Below are 24,699 nucleotides of genomic sequence, written 5' to 3' on the forward strand. Positions count from 1 at the left end.
CCTCCATCTTCTGCCCAAAGACATAGTCAATATCTGATGTGAATTATGGTGGTTTACATTCAAACTGCTCATGTTTATGAAAGAGGGGAGACAGGGTTTCATATAAGCAGTCAATAAAAAACAGCAAGCGTAAACCATGACATCTTCACGATTTACAGCACTTTTTCTCTTAAAGGACTTTCAATCTGTAATGGAAAACTAAGCTTAAAACTAATATTTTTCGAAATGGTCGTTAAAACAGCAGGCAAGCTTGAATTTTCTGAATATATTAAAGATACACTTTAGGGAAGAGCAGAGCTGCTCCACACAAAAGTTCCCTAAATATGAGTTATTCTCCTTGTACGCAATTGTCACTCAACCATCCCCACAAACTCCTTCTGAATTTCAATTTTCCACTAGTCATTAAGCTTCAGATCGACGTATCCCCTGTAAACAGTCTCAGTGTTGGCGAGCTCAAACTAAAGTCAACCAGATCCAACATGATATTCTGTGTCTACAAGAAAAAGGTTCCTCCAACTCCAACACATTCTGCATTGGCTTATTTTGAGAATGCATATACTCAGCAAATTCCTTGCAACGTCTTCTGCAGCTCTTTCCATAAATATTTAATTATCAAGATCAAGCAACGTTTACAAGGAAAGCTTTTGATAATGAAAACGTGATACCTCAAATGTCCCTCTACATCTCATAAGGGGCCTTTTTAACTCTCAGTAATATCATTATGCTTCAGTAACAGGATAAAAGCATGGGCTGGGATACTGTGTAATTCAGCGAGGTTAATAAAGCTTATAGGGGCTTGTTAACAACATGACTAGTACTGTAGAAAAGAGGCAACGTGGCCTGTAGGAGACACTCATGGTAGAGCCAGTTACCGAACATACTTTGGACGATACACGGGCAGATGATGTAAATAAAAGGGGAACAAGATGGGAGAAAAAAAATCAGTGCCATGTGCGGCACACTTTTTTTTGGATAATTATGAAAAGCACTTTTATACACATAGTACTATTCTTCACCTTAGTCCCCCACCTTTATTACCTGGCAAAAATCTACATTAAGATTATACTATATGAATAGGAGCCATATGGTATTTACATTTGGAAAAAACTGAGTCCTGTTAACTTGAACCTCGAAGTTCCAGCCATGCATTGTGCTACTGCTGTGTGGCTTTTTAAACAGTCCACACATATCAAACTGTGCAGTCGGTTACAAGACAGTAACTCATACGTTTAGACTGCACACATGCATGTAGGTTTGATCTTCCTAGAAGAAGCTAGCTAGAAGCGCTCTTCGTAGTAAGGACTCGTCTGAATCTGAGCACATCGTCAAAGCGCAGCACGCAGCTCCGTAGCATTGCATCAATCTTTAGCTGAGCAAAAGGTGTCTCAATGTGTAGAGGAACTGCGACCCGGGTCAGTTTTCATTCAGCATGTGTCAGTGGTCTGCTGGTGGTTAGAGAAACATGGAGCTTCACTCTCCATAGAACAGAAAAGGGCATTCAAGGAGAACACACCGTCGTACTAAAACAGAACGTCTCATCAATTGAGCAGGAAGGCGATTTCTTCAGCGAGCCTCCTGTACTCATCAGATATAAACTGCAAATGACCCAGATGCTGAACAAAACTGAGTAGGTGTAGCACATTAGTCTGTGCTCTGCAGTTGACACACACTGTTGTGCTTTGTTTCCAAATCAATGGACATTTTACTGCACAATTGTAGTTGTAACGGCTTAACTGGACTCTACTCCACCATGTCAGAGCTTGTGTATTTTTTATTAAATGGTTATATAATCAAGATGGAATTACTTAAATATAATTGAAAAGGTTAAGTGCAAATCTTAGTGATTTGCTGACACATGCTGCCAATCCTCCAGCACAGACCAACCAAACGATAAAAAATAAATAGAATGCAATCACACAATTCAAGCTAACTACAATATATTAATATAGATCTTCTGATGTCATACGCTCATTAAAACAGAAAAAAAAAATGAAATAAAAGAAAAACACAGAATTCAATCACTCAGTTAAGTCAAGGTTCTCAGTTTCCCCTACCCTTGCCCTCCCCTACCTTCCCTCTCCGTTAACTGTTCATGCACCCAGTATCAGTATGATAAGTCAATATATCAAAGAGAAACATTTCTGGAAAATGCTGAGACTTGAGAGTTCAACATGTGGTGACCCATAGAGTAAAGAGGTGGGAAAAAAAATAAAATAAAAATGCCAATTTGACAAGAAGTTGACATCATTTTCAGTCTGGGAGAAAAAATTAAATTCCAAAGCCCTTAAAAGGTCTTGCTGATACATGAAATCCCCCAGTTAGGTAATTAATTGAGCTCTTTGTCATTATTGTGTCACATTCCTCGACAGCTTACCCCCGTCTCATTTCAACTACCTTACAGGGATTGTATAAAAATAAACTCACACGATCCCCCAAGTTGAGAAACAAAAAGGGGGAAAAAATCAAAAGCCTTCCCTCCCCACGGCAACACTAATGTCCACAAAGCTCCTGCAGCTCTCTCCCCGACTCTCAAGCAAATGTACACACACTTTCATACAAACACACACGCGCACACACGCACGCACACACAGAAACACTCAGGTTCAGCTGCAGTCACTAGTGGAGAGAGAGGGAGATGCTGGTAAGGGAAGCGTCTGGACAGTGGCTGCAACCACATCACCCCCACCCCGCCCGTCTTAGACTACCATGAACAAATGAAGCCATGATATCAGGTGTTTTCATCCAAGTCGCCATTGTTCAAATTCACAAAGTCAGAGACTTTTGTTTTTTGCACTCAGTCCTCATAACTTCTGAATTTTCTCAGCCACCACGATGGGGTTCTCCTTGCGTATGCGGGCTGCAGCTGCACTCCGGTAATCATAGGGACAGTCGTGTTTGTCAGAGTAACGGTGAATGGCACAGAACAGGTTGCCGCAGCGACAGTCAAAACCTTCAGTAAAGAGAAGCAAACAGTCAGTAAACATTATACAGGACATTATCTGATGACATGATCACACACTTAGATCACACTCAAAGAATGTGCCAATGATTCTTGTGTAGAGGACAAGTATTGCTTACCTTTTTTAAACTAGGCATTTTTTTATTTTACTATTTTTCTATTTTACTTCCTTAAATACTGTATAACGAAATGCCTTCTAATTGAAAATTGGACATTAATAAAAAGAACGCAACTCAGCCCGAGTTCAACTAGGCCTCGATGCCACGACCATTATCAGGCTGCGTTCTCAATGTACACTGAGGTCATGGACAGGGTTAACATGCAAATATTTTTAACATTAAGAGGGGACTGAAGCTGCCTTTGAGGGAATCCAGTTTGGCAAAAGCGTGGAGGCCAGCAGGACACTGTGAAATACCTGAAGACTGTGAAATGCACCACTAACCTGCAGTATGTCGCTCTCTGTACCATAGTGTTTGATTGTGGAGAAAAAGACATTACACAAACCATGGACTGGGAGTTGGATTATAAATATGTGGGTTATAGATATTTGGTATTTCCTAAACACTCTGAACTTATTTCTAAAATGTAGGAATAAGCCAATGCAAAGATACTAGTGGGAGTAATATGTCACTGTCTCTTTGTTTTGATAAATATCTGACAGCGGGTTTCAGTTGCAGACAGCTGAGGGGCGTTTATGAGTTATGGGTTGTAATTGCTTGAAATAGTATTCCAAACGCATTTATTTTTTAAACATTTACTTAACTTTTTTGCTGCTTTATTAGGATCAATACCTACATTCTTATGCATTTACTACCAGTTAACTTTGCACTTATTCACAGATAACTAAGCTGTTTGAGGCTACCGGATCGAGACGCAAGATAAATGTCTCATTAAGGTGAATAAACTATATATTATGCACTAATTTACAGTTTTTAAGTTGTTGTTATAATCTAACAGTAAATGTGTTTATGATGTTAACACTTAGAGTCTTATTAATATTTATAAACATCTTACGAGGACCTATAAGGGCCTTATTACCTATTTACTAACATTATTACAAGGATCGTGATATAAAGTGTTACTGAATGTCAACAGAAAACAACAAGGTGCCTATGCTCAATCCTTAGCGAACACCACAACTAGGACGTGGATTTAAAAGATTTGGGGGGTTAAAATGAAAGCATTAGAGGTGAACCTGGTCCAATGTTCTAGGTGACTGAACACAAAGCAATCAGAAGTAAGATGACTCTTCTATCTCAGTCGCCCAAGAATACAATCCCTTTCCAGATTCATGATAAAACCAAAAAGAACATTGTCTTGTAAGAGTTCAAAGGACTGAGTTCGCAAACATAGCCATCTCATTGTGAGACTTCTACTTGATAAGATTTCCCATTTTAGGGGCGTCTTCGGCTTCAGTTTTACAGCAGTGTTTCTGGCAGTGCTGTGAATTTTAAAATGGCCCAGATTATGTTATTGTGAAACACATTGCGAAATACCCCACCAACATTTGGACACTTTACGCCATAAAACCGTAAAGACAAAGGTTGTAAAGGTGACAACAAGGTATGACAAGAAATTCAAAGAATTTCTAACTGCCAGGTTGTGATTAGCATTGAGAACCCCAGTAAAGCAGGTTCATGACTCATAAACCTTTGAACCATGTCAAGAGTTAAGACTAACTCTCTACTCAGTATGTGTGTGACACTCTTATCTTCCTTACCAGTAAGGCCCACTTTCTTCCGGCAAGAAAAGCAGCGATTCTTTTTCTTGTTTTTATCTGGAGTTTGGTCATTATCAGACAAAGCCTGTGCTCCTTCTCCCACTGGTTCTGGTGGGAAAAAAACACACACAAGCACAATGATAACAAATCCATTCACCTTTTACTTGTTCAAATACAAGCTTGTATACAAGGGTGGCTGTATGTTTAACACTAACAGGTAAAATGCAACAACGAAGAAGCACCCAAAGGAGATATAAAACAAAACAAGTATGACAGAGATGGAATAAAATAGCGTCATAATATTCATTATCTCTCTATCAGAGCCCATTCCAGCCACTAAATGATTGCTGCATTCTCCACATTTACACATTAATATGGTGGATTTGCGATGTTAATGGCCGATGCAAACCGATCAGTGTGATGTAGAAATGGATAATAAAACCCTCCAAAAGCACGCTTACACTGGCGCCCTACTTTGTTACTGCATTAACCCAAACCAGAAACACCCGTGCCGGAAACAACGAAAAAGATTATTAAATTCATCATCAAATATCATTTTTACATGCTAAAAAAGCAGGTTATAGAATATGGAGGAGAAAAAAACTAAACAAAAAAAGAAAGACATACTTTATCATATTCTACATCAGGTAAACATCCTCACTTCTGTTTTTGGGGATGCTGATGGTGGTGGGTGGCAAGTGCATCCCACGGTTTACCTGTTTATACATCCACTGCTCCTTAATAAGCAGTTTCCTCCAGAGCTGTGAGAGTGACTCACTCTATGTGGATGTTTGGTAAGGACTAATTTGGGAAAGGACCACTGTTATTTACCTGAGCTGTTGGAAGTACCCTCCTCTTCTCCCTCATCAGCCTCCGCTCGATCGGAGTCTACAGCTCCCGAATCCTGGGAGATGCTCATAGCTGTCATCTGTTGAGTTACTGGACTGGGAGAGCTGGGACTGACATCACAACAACGACGACGACAACAACAACAACAACAACAAAAAACAGTTTAGACCATACTAGTATCATTTTCTCATTTAGAAATCAAATTACGATTGAGGACAACAATACATTTTGTCGTAAATGTCTGGCAGAGAGATTTGTGTATATTTTGTTAGACTGCAAATGTTAGCAAACCTAGAAGCTCTTGCTGCCATCCAGTACTACTTACAAGGTATCTATGTGAAAATAGAGTGAACACAATTAAAACCATCAAGTAGCACAACGAATAACACAAGAAAATTTAATTCCTTCTTTTCTTGTTTTGATTGCCTGCATACATTATCGCATTGTTTTGTTTGGTGACTGCCTACTAATTTCTTGGCTCTGTTTCAGCACGCTCCCTCTAAACTACTCTGAGAAATGCTTTTGATGAGCTATCACAATCAACTTGACAATACACAGGCACCTCAAACAGGCAGGGCCTACAGCGTGCACACAATTAACCATGATTACACTAGGCAGGCAGATTGGGTGCAAATCCCTTCGGATAATTCCTAAATATCACCACACTGGGAACAAATGACTGTCTGGACTTCTCGGTAGACATTCTGGCCAGAATAAACCCATTATTGGAACAACTTCTACAATAACTGGTCTCATTATAATGTGATTAATCTGTCACGTTAATTTTTGAGAAAAACACACTCAGAAATGTAGGTATGTGACACTACAATTCAATTACTGCTCAAATATTAAATCCACTAGTCTTCTGACAAGTTTAAAGATCCATCTATGCTTGATTTCCTTCTAGCAAAAGACAGTTACATCCTTAAAGTGCAAACAGCACATTTTATAGAACCAATCATAACATTTGTTAAGCTATAACTTAATAACTTCCAGATACACACAATTCAATTCTCTTATTTCAACATATATACATTTCATTAATGTAAAATGCATATCAAATGCCGTCATATTACAACAACACTTTCACTAACGTTAAGTTGGAGACCTAATTTACCTGTTGGGCCACAAACTAAAGAAAAACACAGCTTAAGTTTACCCAAAATGAGCAGTAGCAATTAGCCTGAAAGGAAGTGACATGTCGCTGATGGGTAGATTTGGTTTATCAAAGACGCTAGCAACGCAACACCACATGTAATATAAGCACAACAGAAGAGTTAAAGGTTGGACCACCGTGTTTAACTCTTTATCTTGACGAAGAACCATTACAGGTGAAAAAGATAACAGAAATAAATAAGTTTGCCGATTTCACATATCTCCACAAGGACAATTAACAGCCAGCAGTCCACAAAGCAGTGACTATTGTAAGTGTGACGTCACAGTGATTCGGTGTACAACACAAAACATCTTCACAACAGCTTCACTGAACCCCAAGACACCGCCATCTTTCAATACTTTTCAAAAATTCAGATATAATTATTTATTAGAATTACTAAAGCCAAATATACAAACGCCCTTACAAAATGCTTCATCCCAAAAACATTAAGTAGGCCTGCAAAGGTTATTCAACATTGTGCAGTAGTTTTAAGAATAAGCCCAAAAGCAAGTTTCTAAAAGCACTGAACATAACTCTTCAGCTCTTCTTCCTTCTCATCCAGAATCAACTTTAAATTAGAGGCTCCGTGATGGGTAATTTTGCCTTTGATAACCCTTATTAAAAACAGCCCTTATGCTTAAAACAATTACAAAAATAACAGACACTTTCTGTAGGTGAGGTGTAGCAAGACCAAGGATGATGAGAGCAATTTTAAAAGAGCATACAGTTTTGTTTGAAGAGTATAGAAACACCATGTCTACCGCACATTATCTCTATTGGTTTAATGGTAAATGTGTGCACAGACGAAAGTAAAATGCGAAGCAGAGATAGTCAGGCACCAAGAAATTAAATTACAGCACTCCCACTGCTTCTCCGTGAAATAGGGTTGGAGATATATTTAACACACTGTTGCCTATGAACTTCTGAAAACTGGCTTAAAAAATTTGTATTGACTTGAAAAGAGCTCTGACCAGAAAACTCAAGAGTCATCAGGTGAAAAGAAAACGGTTCGTGTGGCCAAAGGATTGAAACATGATCCCAGCAGGTTGTGTGTTTAACAGTAAGATGTAGATATACATTTAGAAGACAGCCATCTGATTTCTGCTGAGGCAAGCTGTTGTACTTAATTAAAGGGACTAATGAGAGCACATTAAAACACAATGTGCTGGAGTTAGAGATGGACCGATCTACTCATTATTTAGCCAATTAAAACAAGAATTTTAACAACATAATCAAATGTCCAATATGATGACAAACACCATGTACCAGATAAGAAGCCCCTGTTTAATTTGTCTGATTAGATCAATAAAAAAACAGTGAACACAGAACATCGTGTTTATAATTTCACTTGATGAATGACATCAAAAAGACCACTGATTCACAATGATCTGTTGTTGTTGTTTTTTAAACCACTGAGCAAATTCCACATGTGACAGTCAACATACCTGGCTGTCTGTTCCTCAGGTGGGGTCCCTGCCACCTCTGTACTGGGTTCTGAGGGCGCACTCTCCACAGTCACACTAGCCGACCCCGGTGATCCTGCCGGTGATGTAGCAGCTGTGCGGGGACAGAACAGTCTGATAGCAAACCAACAGCACAGAACTCGCGGTTTTGGCACCTTAACATGGATGTCTCTAAATCTCTTGTTGTTGTTTTTTGTCTACCATGATCAGATGTGTTTTGAGTTAATGTGAAAGAACAGATGGAGATGTCACTCTCTTGCTTTCTGATGCCACAGTGCAGGCAGCTACTGCTACCTCTGTTCTCCAACCCCTTTTAGCAAATTCAAGTGCCCCCCATGCCTGTATAGTTTTAGACAACTGCCTGTTCCAAGTTCCTGTCTTTCCCACCTAGAAGACCCCATATCCAGCACCCCGTCCTGCTTTTTATAGGTCATGTCTCTCCCATCTTCCTACCTTTCTCTCCTGGGGGGCTGGATCGTCCCCCTCCCTGTTGTCTCTGCAGGTGTTCCTTGTAGCAGACGGAGCACATGCCGTTGGTGCGGGGGTTACCATAGAAACCACATCCCATAGTGCAAAGCATTGGCACCTGCGTCTGATTGGTCTCCTGAGCCATGCTCTGACAGAGGGGGTAAGGGGGATGGGAGAGGATATTCCTGAAAATGGGGTTGCAGAAGTTAGTCAAAATGATTAGCAGTCCCTATTTGGTTACATGGTTATTCATTTTTGTCGGCTAAAAGAGCTTGGAGACTGGCATTGGAGCATGAGAGTCGAGTTGGAGAAAATGTGAGTTACTTTGTGAACTAAGGGGTTATGATTATAAGGGGTGAGTATAGCTGTGATGAAGGTTTGTCAAACAGGTTCATACCTTCATCAACCAAAATTAAATCCAACCCCACTGATGGTGTGACAAAGCCCACTTCTGCCACCAAATCAAAAACTGGACTTTGTCACACTTAACTAATACATTGTGTTTAAATTATGCTTTTGAAATGATTGTAAAACACAAAATCAATCTGACATTGATGGCAAATAAAAACAAAATAAAAATGATCACATAATAATGTAATGTTCCTCCTGTATCACTAGGAGCAATACATAAGTGTTAAAAGTATGAAGCTGTGGAAACTGTAACAAAAACTAGGTGGAGAGCTTTTCACAACCCTGAAAATAAAAAAGACACTAGCACACTTTCACTGAAAAAGTAAGCTAGCTCAGCTAGTTTATCCTTTCTGCCGCCGCACAGCAAGATGTTTTGGTTCGGACAAAGTTATCAAAAAGAAACAAAAGCTACAGACTTGTCTAAACAAAACCACACCGAAACCTAAAACAAAACCCTCAAATTCACCGATGTGCTGGCAAACGCTAACGCTACGTCGCTTACAATCTAGTTAGCTAAACAACTTACAGCTGACTGTCCCCAGTCTGAGTTAGTCCGCAGCAGAAAACAATTGGCGTCCTATGCTTGCATAGCTCAAAGCAACCACTGTAACATTAGCAAACAGCCTCACTAGATGTTTTGTCTGTCTGACACTGGATACCAATGCACAAACAAGGACAAAACTCGCTTGGTGGTCGTCCACCGTGATGAAAACCGAGAAAATAAAAGAGTACAGCGTCCTTAGCGACGTACCGTAAACAAATTCTGTGTTTTAAATCGAATAAGCGCTAGTGTTAGCAGGCTAACGCTAGCCCAACCGCTAGCATAATCAGGCAGCCCAAAGACAGCGCGCTTGCCGACAGTGTCCTAGCTGGTTTAAAACCGGTTACACACAGCGGCCGTGTCTCATAGCGGTGTAAGTTGAAGACAGTACCTGGTTTTCACGGTACCGGGGGCTGTCGACGACCTTGGGCTTCAGATTTGTACAAGTTGTGTCCCCAGTAGAGCGCGCGGCCTCCTACCCAGCGCTAGCTCCCGACATTCGAAACAACGACCATGACGTCATCCTCAGCATCGATTCAGCCTTCAGTCAGACGGGCCAACACAGCAAAGTCCACCAGCCCACCACAACAACAGCACAACAAAACACCCAGGGATAATATTAATGTACTCCAGGGTGACACTGACACTCGGCCGTGTCACACTTTTATTCATATGTTGGCTCATTGACAGATCACAAGCTGCTTCCAGGTTCAGACACTATATATTGGAATTAAAAGGGCAAATCTAACTCAACTCTGAATGTCATTACACAGTTGACTTGACACCAATATGAAAACCTTTATTTCTGAGATTATAATGCAGAAAAAAAAATGTCTGAAGTAATTTATAATAATAACATCATTTTTAATTATTGAATTCCCAGTGAAGTTTACAGTTTCTGTGCAGTGATACAGTTTATTGTTAAAAAGGTGCGATATGTAAGAATTGGGAGCCAACAGATATGAAGACTTAAACGTTTTCTTTGTTGTTGCAACTTTACATTAGTTTTGGTTGGGTTTGTCTTGTCGCAACACCGTGCTTATGCTCTGGTTAGGTTTAGGCACAAAAGACATTTCGGGTTAGGGGTAGGAAAATATAATGTTTTGGCTGAAGATACCTGTGTTGGTCACCACAGGGTTGGACATGTCCTAAGGTCTTATTGAAAACATTAAAAAAATGTAACCAAACTAAAATTCTTACATACAGTACCTATAAACTGTAAAATATCCTGCCTCCGTCACACATCTTTCATACAGTGTTTGATAACCACATTTGAGGATGCAAAAAAACAAAACAAAAAAAAGTATTTCTGCTGATGTATCAATATAGGAATCCCCCATAATATCGGCGTCTGCCCCAGAAGTCAAGTATTGGTTGGGCTGTATCAACAAGTATTTGAAATAATAGTACAGGCACTTACATAGAATCCTCATGAAATGTAAAAATACTTTTATCCCTTGCTGGATAAATAATAAAGTGCACAAATGAAATATAAAATCTGTAAGGCCACAGGTCAGAGCTTTAAGGCATAATTAAATCCCATTAACTTCTACATCACAAATGTAGTGTCACCAGCTAATAAGTTCAAATTTAGTGCATCATGAAGAAAACATGATTTAATTAATTGCAGTCTTCTTTCATTAAAGCAAGCACATGTATTATTTAAAATGGTCGATCTACAGTAAACACTGGTCCTCTTTCTGCATATTGATCAACTCATGAAACACACCGAAGTCTAGTTGTGTGGTCCGCTCTGCTCCATCGCCACATCTCCCTCTGCCTTCTCAGCAATCTGAGGGGCAAAAGGTCCCACCAGCCAGTTGAGTGGTGTGTTGTTTAGGAGATACTCCATGACACCATCCAGAGACTGCTGAACCTGGGAACAAGCACATACTAGTATTACTCACAACAAAATTCACTAATTATTTATTTTGGCGAGGCAATGAGTTTATATCTGTACATTACTAAATACAACATAAACTCGACTGTCCTAGTTTCACAAATGCGTATGGATGAGCAGACACTCCTGAGAATAGATATTTGTTTATGTAAAAATGCTTCTTAATTCCTTTTCCTCCGACTCTGCAGCTGTTATTTAAGCACCCATAAAAATGTAATAGAAGGCCTGACTGTGCTAATCAACAATAAAATAACATTTCAGGCACGTATCTATATTTAGCTAAGCTGATGCTGCAAAACAAAACACTGCGCCATAGACAGTGTTGTGCAATTAGTACTTGGGTCAGGTGGTGGCGACTCCGCTCCAGAAGGAGGGGTGTGATGGTGCTGGTGTTCCCCAGAGAAGTGTACAGCTCTTCAGCTGATCGCCTCGCGCTGGTCAGCTGGTCCTGGACTGCACCTGGCAGACCCTGAGCACTTGACACCACGTTGGAGCACGATGACCTCAGCTGGTCGCTCATACCACGTACCATTGAGAGGGCCCGCCACTCCAGCTGCTGTAAAAAGACAGTTAAATTTGAATATTAACTGATGGTCCCTATTCCCTTTCCTTTCTTCGGCCTAAGTAGTTTCCCCATCCCTTTCTAATTCTGATCACATAATGTCATGCCACTCCTGTCCAACATGAATCTTTGAACATTACAAAACAATATCAGTCTCTAAAATGTGAGCCTGATTTAGTGCTGAATTTATGGACTCTAGTTCTCATCCCAAAAATAATCTGGTTAGAGACCATTAAGTCAATTCCCAAATGCTTCAGCCCTGACCTCAGCCTCATCCTTGGTCCCATCTGGCTCTGACTCGGTCTGTCCACCTCCAGCCTGCTTCTCCTTCCACTCTGTCCAGCGCTGCAGCAGCTGCTCTGAGGCTCCTCCTATCTGGTTACTGGCGGTACCCAGACTGGTACGGGCACTCTCTAGCAGGTCCAGAGTGCTGGTAATCTGAGCCACCGAGGCATAGGTGGTATCCCTGGCATGCCGTGCACGGACCAGGGACTGCTGTAGGGCCCGCTCCTGTACTTTGGCAGAGAGTTTCCCCAAGCGGACGAAGTAGCTGGGGCTGGCCAATTGTGTAGTCACCTCGTTGGCGGCAGGTTCAGCCACTGCAGCTGAAAGTGGAGAGTGTTAATCTCATATATTTTCAAAACAGATGTTTTGTGTAAATGGGCGAACAAAACTGTTAAACATTCAGATGTGAGCACAAACAGTGGTTTAGTGATAGATGGAGGCACAATTACCTCCTGCTTACTGTGCCAACTGGTGCATCTGTTGCAAGTCGGGCTACTTGACTCCAACAGGGTTAAAGCACATCTGCTTAGGCGAGACAAAAAGACTTGGGAGCCTCATTACTCCCGCAAGTCATCAATCTGCGCAAGTTAAGGGAAATGCATAGTAACGCCATCTCCCCGTGCCTCTGTTAAAAGCCACTTTGGTGAGTCTGGATGGCCTCTGCCACAGCAACCACCGAACAAATCCCAACTCCCCAGAGTTCTGCCATTATGGACACTTTCCTTCTGTCGCTGAATACAGTTGCATCTTTTTCACATCCATAGTCAGAGAAGAGGATGGCCTCCTGAGTATTGCTGCTATACTGGAGTATGGCAGGTTGTCACGATAACATGACATCACAGTAGCAGGTGTCAAAGCTGTGAGTGTTGGAAATTGTAAGTGCTTTTTGGGCCAAGTTCACGGAGGGGAAGCTCATTGTAATGTCCTGCCTCGCTCTCTATGAATAGCATCAACCATTCATGTGGTCAGATCCAGTCACTGTAGGAATTTAACACTTTCGTCATGATCATCTTGCCACATCACCTTGTCTTGCCTTTATAATGATAACGTATCTCTTTGATCTTACATCAGTGAAGCACGTATACAGTATTGGCTACTGACTGTCATAGTAAATTCCAAATCCTTCATGCATATCAAATATGGAATAAATTACGTTTAATTAAATGGCAGTAATGCCCACTAAAGTTTAAGCTGTATGAAATCAGGCTTGGAGTAATGTAAGGGATATAAGGCTAATTATTGTGCTTAAACCTGAAAATGTTCCAAAAAAACTGAGCAAAACTGCTGCATTATTAATGCTTACCTGAAAGTAGATGGGATACCACTGCCATTGTTGAACTATGTATAAGTATCTTATGATTTCAAGTGCAAATTTAAATCAATATTGTGAAAAGAACAAAAGAGGGGTTAAACATGTGATTAAGGTGGTGTAGCAGATCTCGAATGGCATCTTAAGGAATGAGGCAAAAGTGACTGTTCGTTTTTATGAAATACTGTACATTAACACGGTGTATAGGATTTAGAAGGATCAACCGTCAGAATTGGAACATTATATTCTTAATCAAGTTTTTTTAATTAGTTTGTAATCACCTAAAACTAAGAACCTTCCACAGAGTCAGCTATGTTGCACCACCATGTGAAGCCCAGAACAGACAAAACCAAACACCGGCCATTCACGTTCTTCATTTCACTGTAGGGGAGCGTGAGACAAGTGGATTTTCGCCGGTTGCAAATTGCAAACTCACTGCGAGATACCACTAAATCCTACAAACTGTATATTTAAAACATAAGGTTGCTTGACAGATCTTAAAATTCAAGGACTAACAACCGATGAAAACAAAATCTAACTGAAAAGTACTTTGTCTCTATTAAACTTTTGTCTACATTATTTCTTCAGTATCTTTTCAGCTTTATTGTAAAAGTGGGAGAAAAGCTAATCTACTTATTTACAATTCTGGCCACTCGTCGTCCTTAATTAATTCCAACTGCAGCCTTGTTTCAGCTTCATTTGATCCAACTGTCAAAACACACCTGCCTATACCTCAGCAGTAGACATATGGGATTATCACCTCCTCTGGTTTTTATGGACTCATTATGCTTTCCACATTGAGGATAGCTACTGACCCAGTTCCCTCTCAGTGAGTGGCAGGTTCTGGTCAACCCAGTCCTCGGATCGGCTCAGGGCCAGGCCCATCCCACTGCTGACCATCTGGCCCATCCTGGTGCCCATGGCGGTGATGATACCTCCGCTGACTGCTGCCCGGGTCAGCTCGACACCGCCCATCACAGCCCCCACCACGGCGTCTTTGGCCCCTGCCACCGACTGGTACACCATACCCACTGTGTCCGACACCACCTGAGGAAGACGGAGACGATGATGTGCCGTGCTCAGAGCGTTTTGGTGGGGACAGATATGACATTTAAGACAATTTGACTTACAAGGAGCAGTTCAGAGAGTAAGTGACAATGCAGGGTGCACTAGTATGAGAAGTAAAAACAATAAGGTGGAAGCTGGGGAGTGGTGTTTTATCCATTCATTTCTTTTTGTAGGACGCCCCTGAGGGTTGTTTTTACCAAGGGGTAACAGTAACTTGCTATTGGATATTGAAAAGAGTAAACATGGCTCCTATGTTTACATTGAGTGTGATATAACATGCAGAGGGCCCGGTAATGATACGAGCTATGTTTGAAGGGTCTTGAAATTTGTGACTACTGCAGTCATTTGATGCAGGAATGAATTCCCATTTTACAAAAGCCAGATGTAAGTGGGTGTTGGTGGGTTTTCTCTCAGGTGTGAAAAGAGTATAAATAAACGAGGGTCTGAAATTGATTTTTTTTCCACAGAGGCATGGCTTTCTATCTCACCTTGTCTGCAGGTTGGTGAAGAATAGGCAGCTTCTCTTCCATCTTGTCCAGTCCTTTCAAGGCGTACTCATTTACTGTTGCAACTGAAACAAGCACACAACAGAAACTTTAAAAATTTAAGAAGAATACGATTGTTTTCTCGCTGCTAACTCTATCAGCGGGAAGTATTACCAAGTACCACAAACAGTTACCCCTTGATTCCACTGGGCACGTCTGTGTTACCTGCCGTATGCCATGCTGTTTTGTTCCCTTCACCACATGGCTTCATATGCCACTGGGAGCATTTCAGAAGCCGAGCGTCATGCCTACCTGCTGTTGTTGGGTAGCTCAGATTGTCTTTATTTCATTCATGTATTTTGTAATTTTTCATGATTTTTGTGCTCCTACTGTGGTTGAGTAGGCTACATGGTTAATTTGTTCCGTTATTTGTCTGTTTTAAGTGTTTTAATTGTTAATATTTCCGACTTTGTTGTGCTGTAGATCCCGAGTCTGCACAAGGTGTTTTATTTTGAAATTTGACAGGATAGACGATCCCGTTCCGTGTCTGATTTCCTGTCTGGCTCCATCTGTTCTGTGCAGCTTGACCCTGCTTTGGTCCGCTTCTATCAAAAATAGACTAGGTCCATATTCACTAGGACACTGCTATAACGTGCCATGACGCAGCCTTTGGAAACAAGAGCACTGTCTCGAACAGCCGCGATTAGCTACAGCGACCATAATGCGGCAGAGACGGGCCAAGGGGAATCTGGGGGTAACCGTTGAATTGAAAGCCTTCTAAAGATTAAAATGACACTTCCAACAAACATACTGAATTTTCTTTTTGAGGAAGACTTACTTTCATTCTTGTAATATTCAAGTACCAAGTGATACGTCACACCTTTTAATATGCAGCAAGCTTGCAAAATTCTTTCATACTGCATTACTATGTTGTTAATATATGTGCCGTCATTGCACATATATTACATCATAGATAGAAGAACCTACGCTGTGGTTCTATAATGTCCAAGAGGGGCTTGGATCCGGTGTAGGCAGCTGCCCCCAGGGTTTGGACACCACTCTCTGCCACATCCATCACTCCCTTCAGCAAGGGCACGTTGTCTTTGGTGGTACTGTAGGCACTGGAAACCACCCCGCACGCTGAACTCACCAGAGGGAGATTACTCACTCGAGACACAACATTCTACAACAAAAAAACACAAATAAAAACATTACTGTGAAAAGACTAAATGTGTAATACAGTCCTGACTATGTAAAGAAAAGCTATTTTCAGCCGTCTGGTAGGAATAATGATTTATTCCCCACAGTGGCTTATCAACATGAAATCCTAAACTTCAAATGAGTTCTTAATACGCCTCAGTTTTGTAATAGATGTCACTTTGGGTCACAGTGCTCCTCACCTGCTGGTCTCCATTAGCTGGTTCTGCTGCTGCAGCTCCAGTCTCATTAGTTTTCCCGCTGTCTGCCATGGTGACTGCTGGATTCAATCTCTGACATAGAATACAGAGTGTCAGAAACACAGATTCACCTCACATTGCTCGCTATGCATGATGAAATAAATCTCCCTGTCTGATTTTTTTTTTTTTTTTTTGTTTAAGTGGTTGATACAATTTATCTTGCAGAGAAGTAGTGTGTCTCATGAATTTAGAATCGGAAAGGCTGTCCTGTCATATGGTTAAATAATATTGGCAGCTAGGCAACTCAACCATGTTAAATTCATTTGTCAACACTGTGATGCAATGAGGATGAAACTGCCCTTAGAAAAACAAAATGGTGCAGCCAAGCATACAATTCAAGTCTCTATGGCAAAGCTGAATGACTTTCTTTTCTTGTTAACCACCCACAGCTATATTTTTGCATTTTTAAATTATATGGCATCCTGAAGTAATGAAAGCTTGACATCTGAGGCTGGGCATTATTTTGAATTTGTTAATGAACCGAGGGATTAATGTTTGGTGAATAATGTGTAGGATAAGTATCTGGGGGTTTTTCTGAGTTGACTTCTAGATCTAATGACATTAACACTGAGGAGTAAAACATGAACCTACAGTTTCATGATTATCGGGCAAATTTCAAGTTTACATCATATCACAGAATGTCAGAATAATAGCCTGACACGCTAATAGCACGTTGTAATGGCTGAGGTAAGTTTTTAAGTATCCTGGAGTCACTGAGGATATAGATTTGACATGTTTTCTGTAATCTTTTTCTGTATAGGCTCCTCCCTTTTTTCCACAGCCTATTGTAGTATTACGTATTACAGGGTCAAAAAGTCTAGAGACCACTGGTCAAGATACTTCTATTTTGCATGTTTTTAAATCTAATAATATTCTTTTTTCATTACAAATGATGATATCAACTTAAAAAGTTGAGTTAAAAGTTTCTGAAAAAAGATTGGCCTGTCCCCCTTTTGCTCAAATGCAGCAGCATGCAGTCGAGCTGGCATGGACTGGACAAGTCTGTGTTAAACCGGATGACTCATGTTATGCCAGCATAACAATGATCCAAAGAGTTTCTTGTGATGTCACAGGATGCTTGGCTTTCTCAGTTTTGTGGAAAACTGTCAAATCGCGCTGAGATAACGTGAGTCATCAGGTATTGCATAAACTTGCGGGGTCCATGCCAGCACTAGCACATGCAATCATTAGAGCAAAAGGGGAACACACCCAAAGATGTTATGAAATTAACAGACATTTTTTTAGAGATCCAACTTTTCACTCAAATTGATAAGCTGAAACGATCGAAAAATCGTGGTCTCAGTCTTTTAGACCCTACTGTATATTTTCTGCAAGTTGTGCGCATGTGCACATTTCTCTCATCTCATCTCATGTTATTTATATTTTCTATATTTGTATATTTACTGTCTTAAACTGTGCCCAGTGTGTCACCCTGACGCAGGGGAACCTACTGGCTGATGCTGGTTGTTTCTGTTTTTTCTGTAATTTTCTGTTGCAAACGCTGGCACACGATTTTCCTATGAGATTAGTAAAGTTTTATCTCATCTTAATTCATCATTAAATTATTTTCTATTTGTTTCACCTGTCGTGTTATAAGCTGGGTCATGTGATTGCCTCCCATTGGCTGTTGCGACTGCAGCCCAACCAATATGCTGGTTGCCTGATATGCTGGTTGCCTCTTAAGAAATATCTGCCGCGGCATGTATGTTGTCTCATATGTGCCGATACGAAAACCACTTTTGAGGGATCGCTGCGCATAATGTGTGTATATCAGATGATACATAGATCTTGTTTTCAAAGTCAGTCTCATGTGGATGAGTCAAAAGACTTATTTCTTACTCTAGGTTTATTAAAAGAGTGTGTTGTTTCTAGTGTTGGATCAAGATGTCAGAAGTCAAAACACGAACAAGCCCTGCTCAGTTCTTCCATTTAGCCGAACACTTCAACTTCTTAAAATGTGTACAGTGTCCTGTAACAATGCTGTTTTCTCAAGGTGAGTCTTGCTTCAAGGCGATGATTGATACGACATGAAGGGAATACAGACATGATAAATTATGGGAAAATATTCTGGGGGCCCAGAGGTGAGTCTAATTTGAAATTATAGATCGGAGTCAAGAGAAAAACCATGAATATTGTTAAGAACTGTGGGCCAGCAGGGCACTAATGCTGGTGATTGATTGTTCACAAGCTCACATGAAAGTATGCAGAGAAAATGGACCCCAACGTCATTTATATCAAGTGAATCAAGTAAAAGTGAAACACTGAGCAATACCGCTCTTCCACTAATGTAAAATATTACTTTAAATGAAAACCAAAAGAAAAGAATTGCTCAAGTGAAATACTACCCTACTGCATTAAGTATTGCAGAAAATAAAAACTAAGTAAATTACATTTTAACGGTCACAGAAATGGGTGAAATCCATTCAATCAATTGTCCAATTATATCCAGTTCCTTTTCTTCTTGAAATAAAGAGGAGAAATCATACTTCATATTTAAATCATCATAAATCAATGAGTGAATGTCTGGATAAAATCCTCTATCCTGTTATACTGTATGTGATGAAAGTCTAACAATTATGTCTTTTATCGATTAATCTTCCATTTATTTTCTGTATTAATCAATTCAATGTTTAAACCATAAAATGTGTTTAAAAAATAGTGAAAATGGCCTTCACAGTTTCCCAGAGTTCAAGGGGACAAACTTTTCAGTCAGTCCAAAAGCCTGAAAACCCCCAATATAGCAAACTTATTATCGGAGTGGACCATCAAGTATTCACATTTGAGAAGTTGCACTTTGGCTTTAAAAGCAACTTCAATAATTAATTAACATTACTGCTTGCTGTCAATCCAGTGCGTTACATTAGTTTCAATTCTAATGTAATGTATGTATATCACAATGTTGGTATACTGGATGTAATGCATATCAGATTATGTTGTCATCGATTGAGAATCTGCGTATGGATAAATTAACCCCAAACCAATGGTAACAAGAAATGAAGAAAATTCATCACATTGATGCAAAAATCATAATTTTTCCAATATTACCACAAAGCCATCCTGCGTATTGATTTGCACCATTGCTTACAATAGCTCAATACAACCAAACATATCAAATGAACAGGAACGGTACAGCCAAATTCATGATGGTAGACAAATGTATAATACCCATGCAGGGCTAAAACGATTAGCCATGAAATGTATGTCTAAAGGCAAAATGCTAACCATTATCTCATTCCAGCTTCTCAATTATGAGTATTTGCTGCTTTTCCTTTTCATATGTTATGGTAAACTGAATATTATTATGATACTAAATAAGTGTGGATTTGTCATTATTTTCTGATGTTACAGACCAAACAATTAATCAGGAGGATAATTGGCAGATGAAATGAATAACGAAGACAATGAAGAGATGCAAGTGAGGCAAGCAAAGAGGGACGACAGCTGATCAGAGAGAGACTTCTGCAGCAAAGCATCTTTTCCTTTTCCTTCTAGTGCTCACAACATGTGGACGACATCTGTTTTTGTGTTCTGACAGATGGCACAGGGAGACATAAGAGGAGTCCACCTGTATTTACTGGAACACTGTTAACAAGTGTTTGCCACGCTCGACCTGATGTATGGGGCAGACAGTCAAAGAAGGACATGGCCTCTGTGAACATACTGCTGGGGAAACATACAGCAGTTGGGCGAGGAGTGCAGCCAACCAGCTGTAACCTGTTGGCAGGATGTAGTTAATGCTCAGGTAAATTAGGCTACACATCCACCTGCCAGAAGGAACTGCTTACAGAGAGACGAGCCTCTCATCCAGCAAACTACACTGAAGCCAAGCAGATTCACCACGTCTGACCTTTATACCACTGTTTCATATTTCACAAATTCTTTCAGATGTCTGGGTGAATAAAATTCTCTACATGAACTGTGGTGTTTCGGACAGCCTCTCGGGGCTCTGTGTGATTGCAAATTGCATTTTGTTGCAACAGCTTGGTTGAGCAACATGGTTTTTTTTTTTTTTTTTAAGTCTGAGAGGCAGTTGATGAGATCTTCACTGGCTTTATTACAAAGCAAAGTCTAACACTATACTCTGCGCTATCAAGTGTGAGATGAACCCGAGATAATTGTCACAGACACAGAAAATATTATGAAGAAGGCTGTTATGCAACACAAAAGCTGTGTTCGACTTTCAGAAATAATCAGCTCCCTGACAAGTGATTCCAGCAGAGCACTCGTAAAAAGGCTACGCAGCCTCTGCCTATTGCGTTGTAACACTATTTGTCACATCTTCAAAATGTTGAGCCACATCACCCTGTCAGAGCTGACCCACGTGTATGTGACCTTTGATATAATTGGACATGCTGGTTTATCTCCAGGAAACTATTGAGACACTTGCCAGAGAGGACAAAAGAGATATCAGTGACAACAGTAAAGAGCTAGGTTCTTCAACGTGGAACTATAATATCAGCAAAATCATCCGTAGGGTTGGGCCGATAGGTGATGCCATCATAAAAGGTGGCATTTGTCAACAAGTTTGTTGCTGCACAATACACTCCATATGTCTTCATGTCCCTTTTATTATTTTCTTATCAGACCCGCCCAGTTAAGTGAACTCAGGATGCTCGGTTACATTGATGGCAGCGGTGTTTCTGTTAGTCACAGCTGCCAACTGAGGGGATCTACTGGACAGATTTAAAAACTTTTGATAAGTATGAATCATTTACACACCAAAAGACATAGATATTGGGCACAGGTTTAAAAATACTGGAATTTCCCTTTAATGTTCACTGCAATCAGGTGGATAACAATATGTGCATATTGGTTTACTCAAGTACTGTTCTTAAGTACACTTTTGAGGTATTTCCATTTTCTGCTACTCTATACTTCCTCTCCACTACATTTATACATTAAGTAACTAGTTATTTTTGCAGATTCTGATTATTCAGTGTTTACGGGCTATTACTATACATTGTGATGTGTTATCAGTCATATATTGTTGCGGGCAGGACATTGTGTGACAGGATGTTGCATCAGAGCCAAAGCTGCACATTTTAAATTAGTTTAATTTATCGGCAATCTGATAGAAAAATCATCCATAACAATAATCGGAAAAAGCTGAATATCAGCCCTGATAATCGGCCAGAGTTGATAATTGATCTACCTCTAATCAGCACCCACAATTGTCCAGAATGAGTGAATGAGAATGAATATCATATTCTTACATTTTTCAACTTTATCTATAATAGTGTAGACCCGGGTCAGTGAGATTAATTTGCAGGGGCTGAAAAGCACCCAATATTAATATTAGGGTCTCCTGAGATGATAAGAGGAATAAGAAGAAAAATGAAATGTCACATAAAATTATGTCTTTTTTTTCTTTTTTTTGTGAATTATTAAGATCGTTTAATTTCTTCAGGTCACTTTAATCCCTCCAATGAAGCAACTTGAGCTGAAAGAAATGACAACAGCTCATTTCCACACACAAAAAGGTCACAAGTAGAAGTTGCTTCATTTTCAGGGGGTTAATGTCTGAGCACGATATTATATTAAGCAAAGAGCCCTTTCACACCCATTGGAATAATAAGCAGCCCTCTTACATGACATGATAGGATGATTTCCATCAGTGCTCAGCCCACAGAAACCCACTTTAGGCTGTTTTTTAACACAACACTGCGACCTTTCAATGTAAAGCACACAGCAGCTTTCATTTCTGACAGTTGATGAACTTTGCCCCAGATGAAGAGCTGTGAGTAATAACTTGAGCAAACAACAGCCCTCTTTTAATCGTTTCGTCCCAATAAATCATAACTTCTGGTCACTCCTCGATGTAAACACGCACAGTAAAGTATCCGCAGCCGTCACACGGGGGTTAGCTAACACTGAACGTTAGGTAAACTTTAGCTACTTAACGTACAAAACAAGTCACGTTAGCTGAAGCTCAGCGACGCGCCTAGAAGTTGAGGGTTGATTTAGAAACAAAAACAGAGCAGTCAAACCTCACTGACCTCACTGGCAGCCTGTTGTTCCTCTGTCCTGCTTTGACCTGCGGTGTATTGTTGGTTAATGGACCCGTCCTGCCCTCAACGAACTGCTCTTGATGCTAGTATGGACAGAGAGGCGGAGGTGTGGGCGTGTCCGAACAAACTTTAAACCAATCAGATTACAGCAACACGGAAGTGACAGTCTGTGGGCCACACCGGGGCCACATCTGTTGTCATCTGGAACAGATACATGTAAATGAACTTCATACACATTCACACACAATTATAACCGCGGCAATTTTATTTTTATGTTTTTATGGTGCCTATTTTAAAAGATATCCTCACATTTTGTTCTGTCTGGCGCTGGTAACTAACTTATCAAGGGATAAATACATAGATTGTAAATAAAAATAGCCTAAAGATGGGTGAATTTAATTAGTGTTGTCAGCAGTAGTGGAGACTTAATTAAGTACTAATGTACATACAGTCATACTGCCTATACTGTAAACACTGAATATACTAATGCTATAGTACTTGTATTTGCACTTTCTGTACATTATGCTGTTCTTTTGCACTACTGGTTAGATGCTAACAACATTTGATTGGCATTGTTCCTGTACTCTGCACAATGACAATAAGGTTGAATCTAATCTAATCTTAATCTAATATGACGCAATTTATTTGTGTTTTGAAAAAACAGTTAAAAATTTGTAGATTCATATAAAAATATCCCTCTCAGTCATCATGTATGATCAGCTACAAGTGTGTGGCAGTGTCTTTATCTGCAGAGGCCCTGCACACTGCCTCTATTTTAGCATTTTGCGCTGTACAGGACATTTCTGAGCGTCAACCTTTGGGCAAAACTGGATAAAAATTAGTCATTTAGACCCTTTAATATGTAAAATTAGGCCACAGATTCAAAAACACCAGAATTACCCTTTCAACAAGCATCCAAGAGGAGCTATAGAGCTGGGGAATGGTGGCACAGACAAATCCTACTCATTCCGCCTTTAACATAATGTTTGTCTCTTTAAGTAACCAAGAAGTAACATCTGCTCCAACAACTTTACGCTAGCAGGGCTTAAAATTGTAAATATTGTTCAACTGAAAACTAAACTTTTGCTTTAACAGAATGCTTCAAAATGATTTCTCATGTATGATATGTCTCAAGAATAACTGGACCACAAACTGTTTGACACACATAAGCCTTTGGAACCTGAATTTAGGTCATGGTGTGTAAGAAAGAAGCCACTGAGACCTCAAAAGAAATGGTAAAGCAATCAATTTTTTGCATTCTTCTTCATCTTCATTCCTTCCCTGGCTTCTTACTCTTGCTTATCTCTTTGCAAATTGCACTCATTTTCCTGCAGCTCTTCCATATGACGAAGATTGCTTGCAGTCTGATTTTGCATTTTACCTTCTGGATCTGTCTTTTTACTTCTCCTCTGAGCATCCATCCTCAGTTTGCTCACACCTTCCTCGTTTATTGTGGCCATGTAAAATCTCCTAATCTTCATCATAGATCTTTTTTATCAGCTGCCCTCTTTCCCAAAATGCACATTTTTTTCACAGCTCTTCCTTTTCTGAAGGTGATGTAGCACTTATGTAGCACTTATCCCTATCTGCCTCAGTTTCCCCTCAGTCTCCTGTCCCCCCTTGTATGTACTCGCCATCTCATCCCAGGTGTTTTTATTTATCTCTCTCGCTCGCTTGTCACCCTCTTTTGACTCAGACGGGGCGAAAATATCTTTCTGGTCAGGATCTGTTACCTCTACCTTTGTTTCACCTTCCCTCTCAGCATCCATCCTCTGTGTACTCATACCTTTCTCATCCATATCGGCTATGTTAAGTCTCACATCATCAGCACAGTTGTCCTTATTTTTCTCTTTCACTTGCTTTGTCATCCTTTTCTGAGTCAGACAGGGATAACACATCTTTCTGGTCCTCCTCCTCTTCTCTCTCTGACAACAGTTCATCTGTGTCAGTATTTTGTAGCTGAGGAACAGACAGACAGACAGACTAAAAGACAGACAGACTGACTGACAGATATAAAAGCCCCTCGACAAATACTCGAAACTGCCTCTGTGATCATTC

The 24,699-nt window shown here is 40.2% G+C and overlaps 2 protein-coding genes across 3 annotated transcripts; both read right to left on the minus strand.

Annotated features, from left to right (window-relative positions):
- Window positions 1-2,728: 2,728 nt before the first annotated feature.
- On the minus strand, window positions 2,729-10,089 carry LOC311257981 (AN1-type zinc finger protein 5). 2 transcript variants are annotated; one of them, XM_084353989.1, is made up of 6 exons: window positions 9,959-10,089; window positions 8,601-8,800; window positions 8,130-8,241; window positions 5,511-5,638; window positions 4,680-4,787; window positions 2,729-2,950 (listed from the first exon to the last, which is right to left on the minus strand). In XM_084353989.1, exons 2-6 carry the CDS (start codon window positions 8,758-8,760, stop codon window positions 2,802-2,804), a joined length of 657 nt encoding a protein of 218 aa, XP_084210115.1. In that variant the 5' UTR covers window positions 8,761-8,800; window positions 9,959-10,089; the 3' UTR covers window positions 2,729-2,801. The 2 variants fall into 2 exon arrangements, with proteins under 2 accessions (XP_084210115.1, XP_084210116.1); XM_084353990.1 differs by lacking the exon at window positions 9,959-10,089 and adding an exon at window positions 9,553-9,754.
- Window positions 10,090-10,190: 101 nt separating this feature from the next.
- plin3 (perilipin 3) lies at window positions 10,191-22,739 on the minus strand. Its single transcript, XM_084353988.1, has 8 exons — window positions 22,630-22,739; window positions 16,577-16,666; window positions 16,164-16,359; window positions 15,180-15,262; window positions 14,439-14,670; window positions 12,294-12,634; window positions 11,805-12,023; window positions 10,191-11,443 (listed from the first exon to the last, which is right to left on the minus strand). The coding sequence occupies exons 2-8, from the start codon at window positions 16,643-16,645 to the stop codon at window positions 11,303-11,305; spliced, it is 1,281 nt and encodes a 426-aa protein (XP_084210114.1). The 5' UTR covers window positions 16,646-16,666; window positions 22,630-22,739; the 3' UTR covers window positions 10,191-11,302.
- Between the last annotated feature and the right edge of the window lie 1,960 nt (window positions 22,740-24,699).

The sequence above is a fragment of the Pagrus pagrus genome (genome assembly GCF_965226575.1).
Source record: "Pagrus pagrus genome assembly, chromosome: 6".
Classification (NCBI taxonomy): Eukaryota; Metazoa; Chordata; class Actinopteri; order Spariformes; family Sparidae; genus Pagrus; species Pagrus pagrus.

Excerpts from the sequence above, each read along its gene's own strand:
- plin3 (XM_084353988.1), bottom strand. The coding sequence starts at position 16,645 with ATGGCAGACAGCGGGAAAACTAATGAGACTGGAGCTGCAGCAGCAGAA. Across the intron at positions 15,263-16,163 it reads GGACATTATAGAACCACAGC|TTGCAACAGTAAATGAGTAC; the intron begins GTAGGTTCTTCT and ends TGCTTGTTTCAG. Across the intron at positions 12,635-14,438 it reads ACTCACTGAGAGGGAACTGG|CTGCAGTGGCTGAACCTGCC; the intron begins GTCAGTAGCTAT and ends CTCCACTTTCAG.
- LOC311257981 (XM_084353989.1), bottom strand. The coding sequence starts at position 8,760 with ATGGCTCAGGAGACCAATCAGACGCAGGTGCCAATGCTTTGCACTATG. Across the intron at positions 8,242-8,600 it reads CAGCCCCCCAGGAGAGAAAG|CTGCTACATCACCGGCAGGA; the intron begins GTAGGAAGATGG and ends GTCCCCGCACAG. Across the intron at positions 4,788-5,510 it reads GGGTACTTCCAACAGCTCAG|AACCAGTGGGAGAAGGAGCA; the intron begins GTAAATAACAGT and ends TTTTCCCACCAG.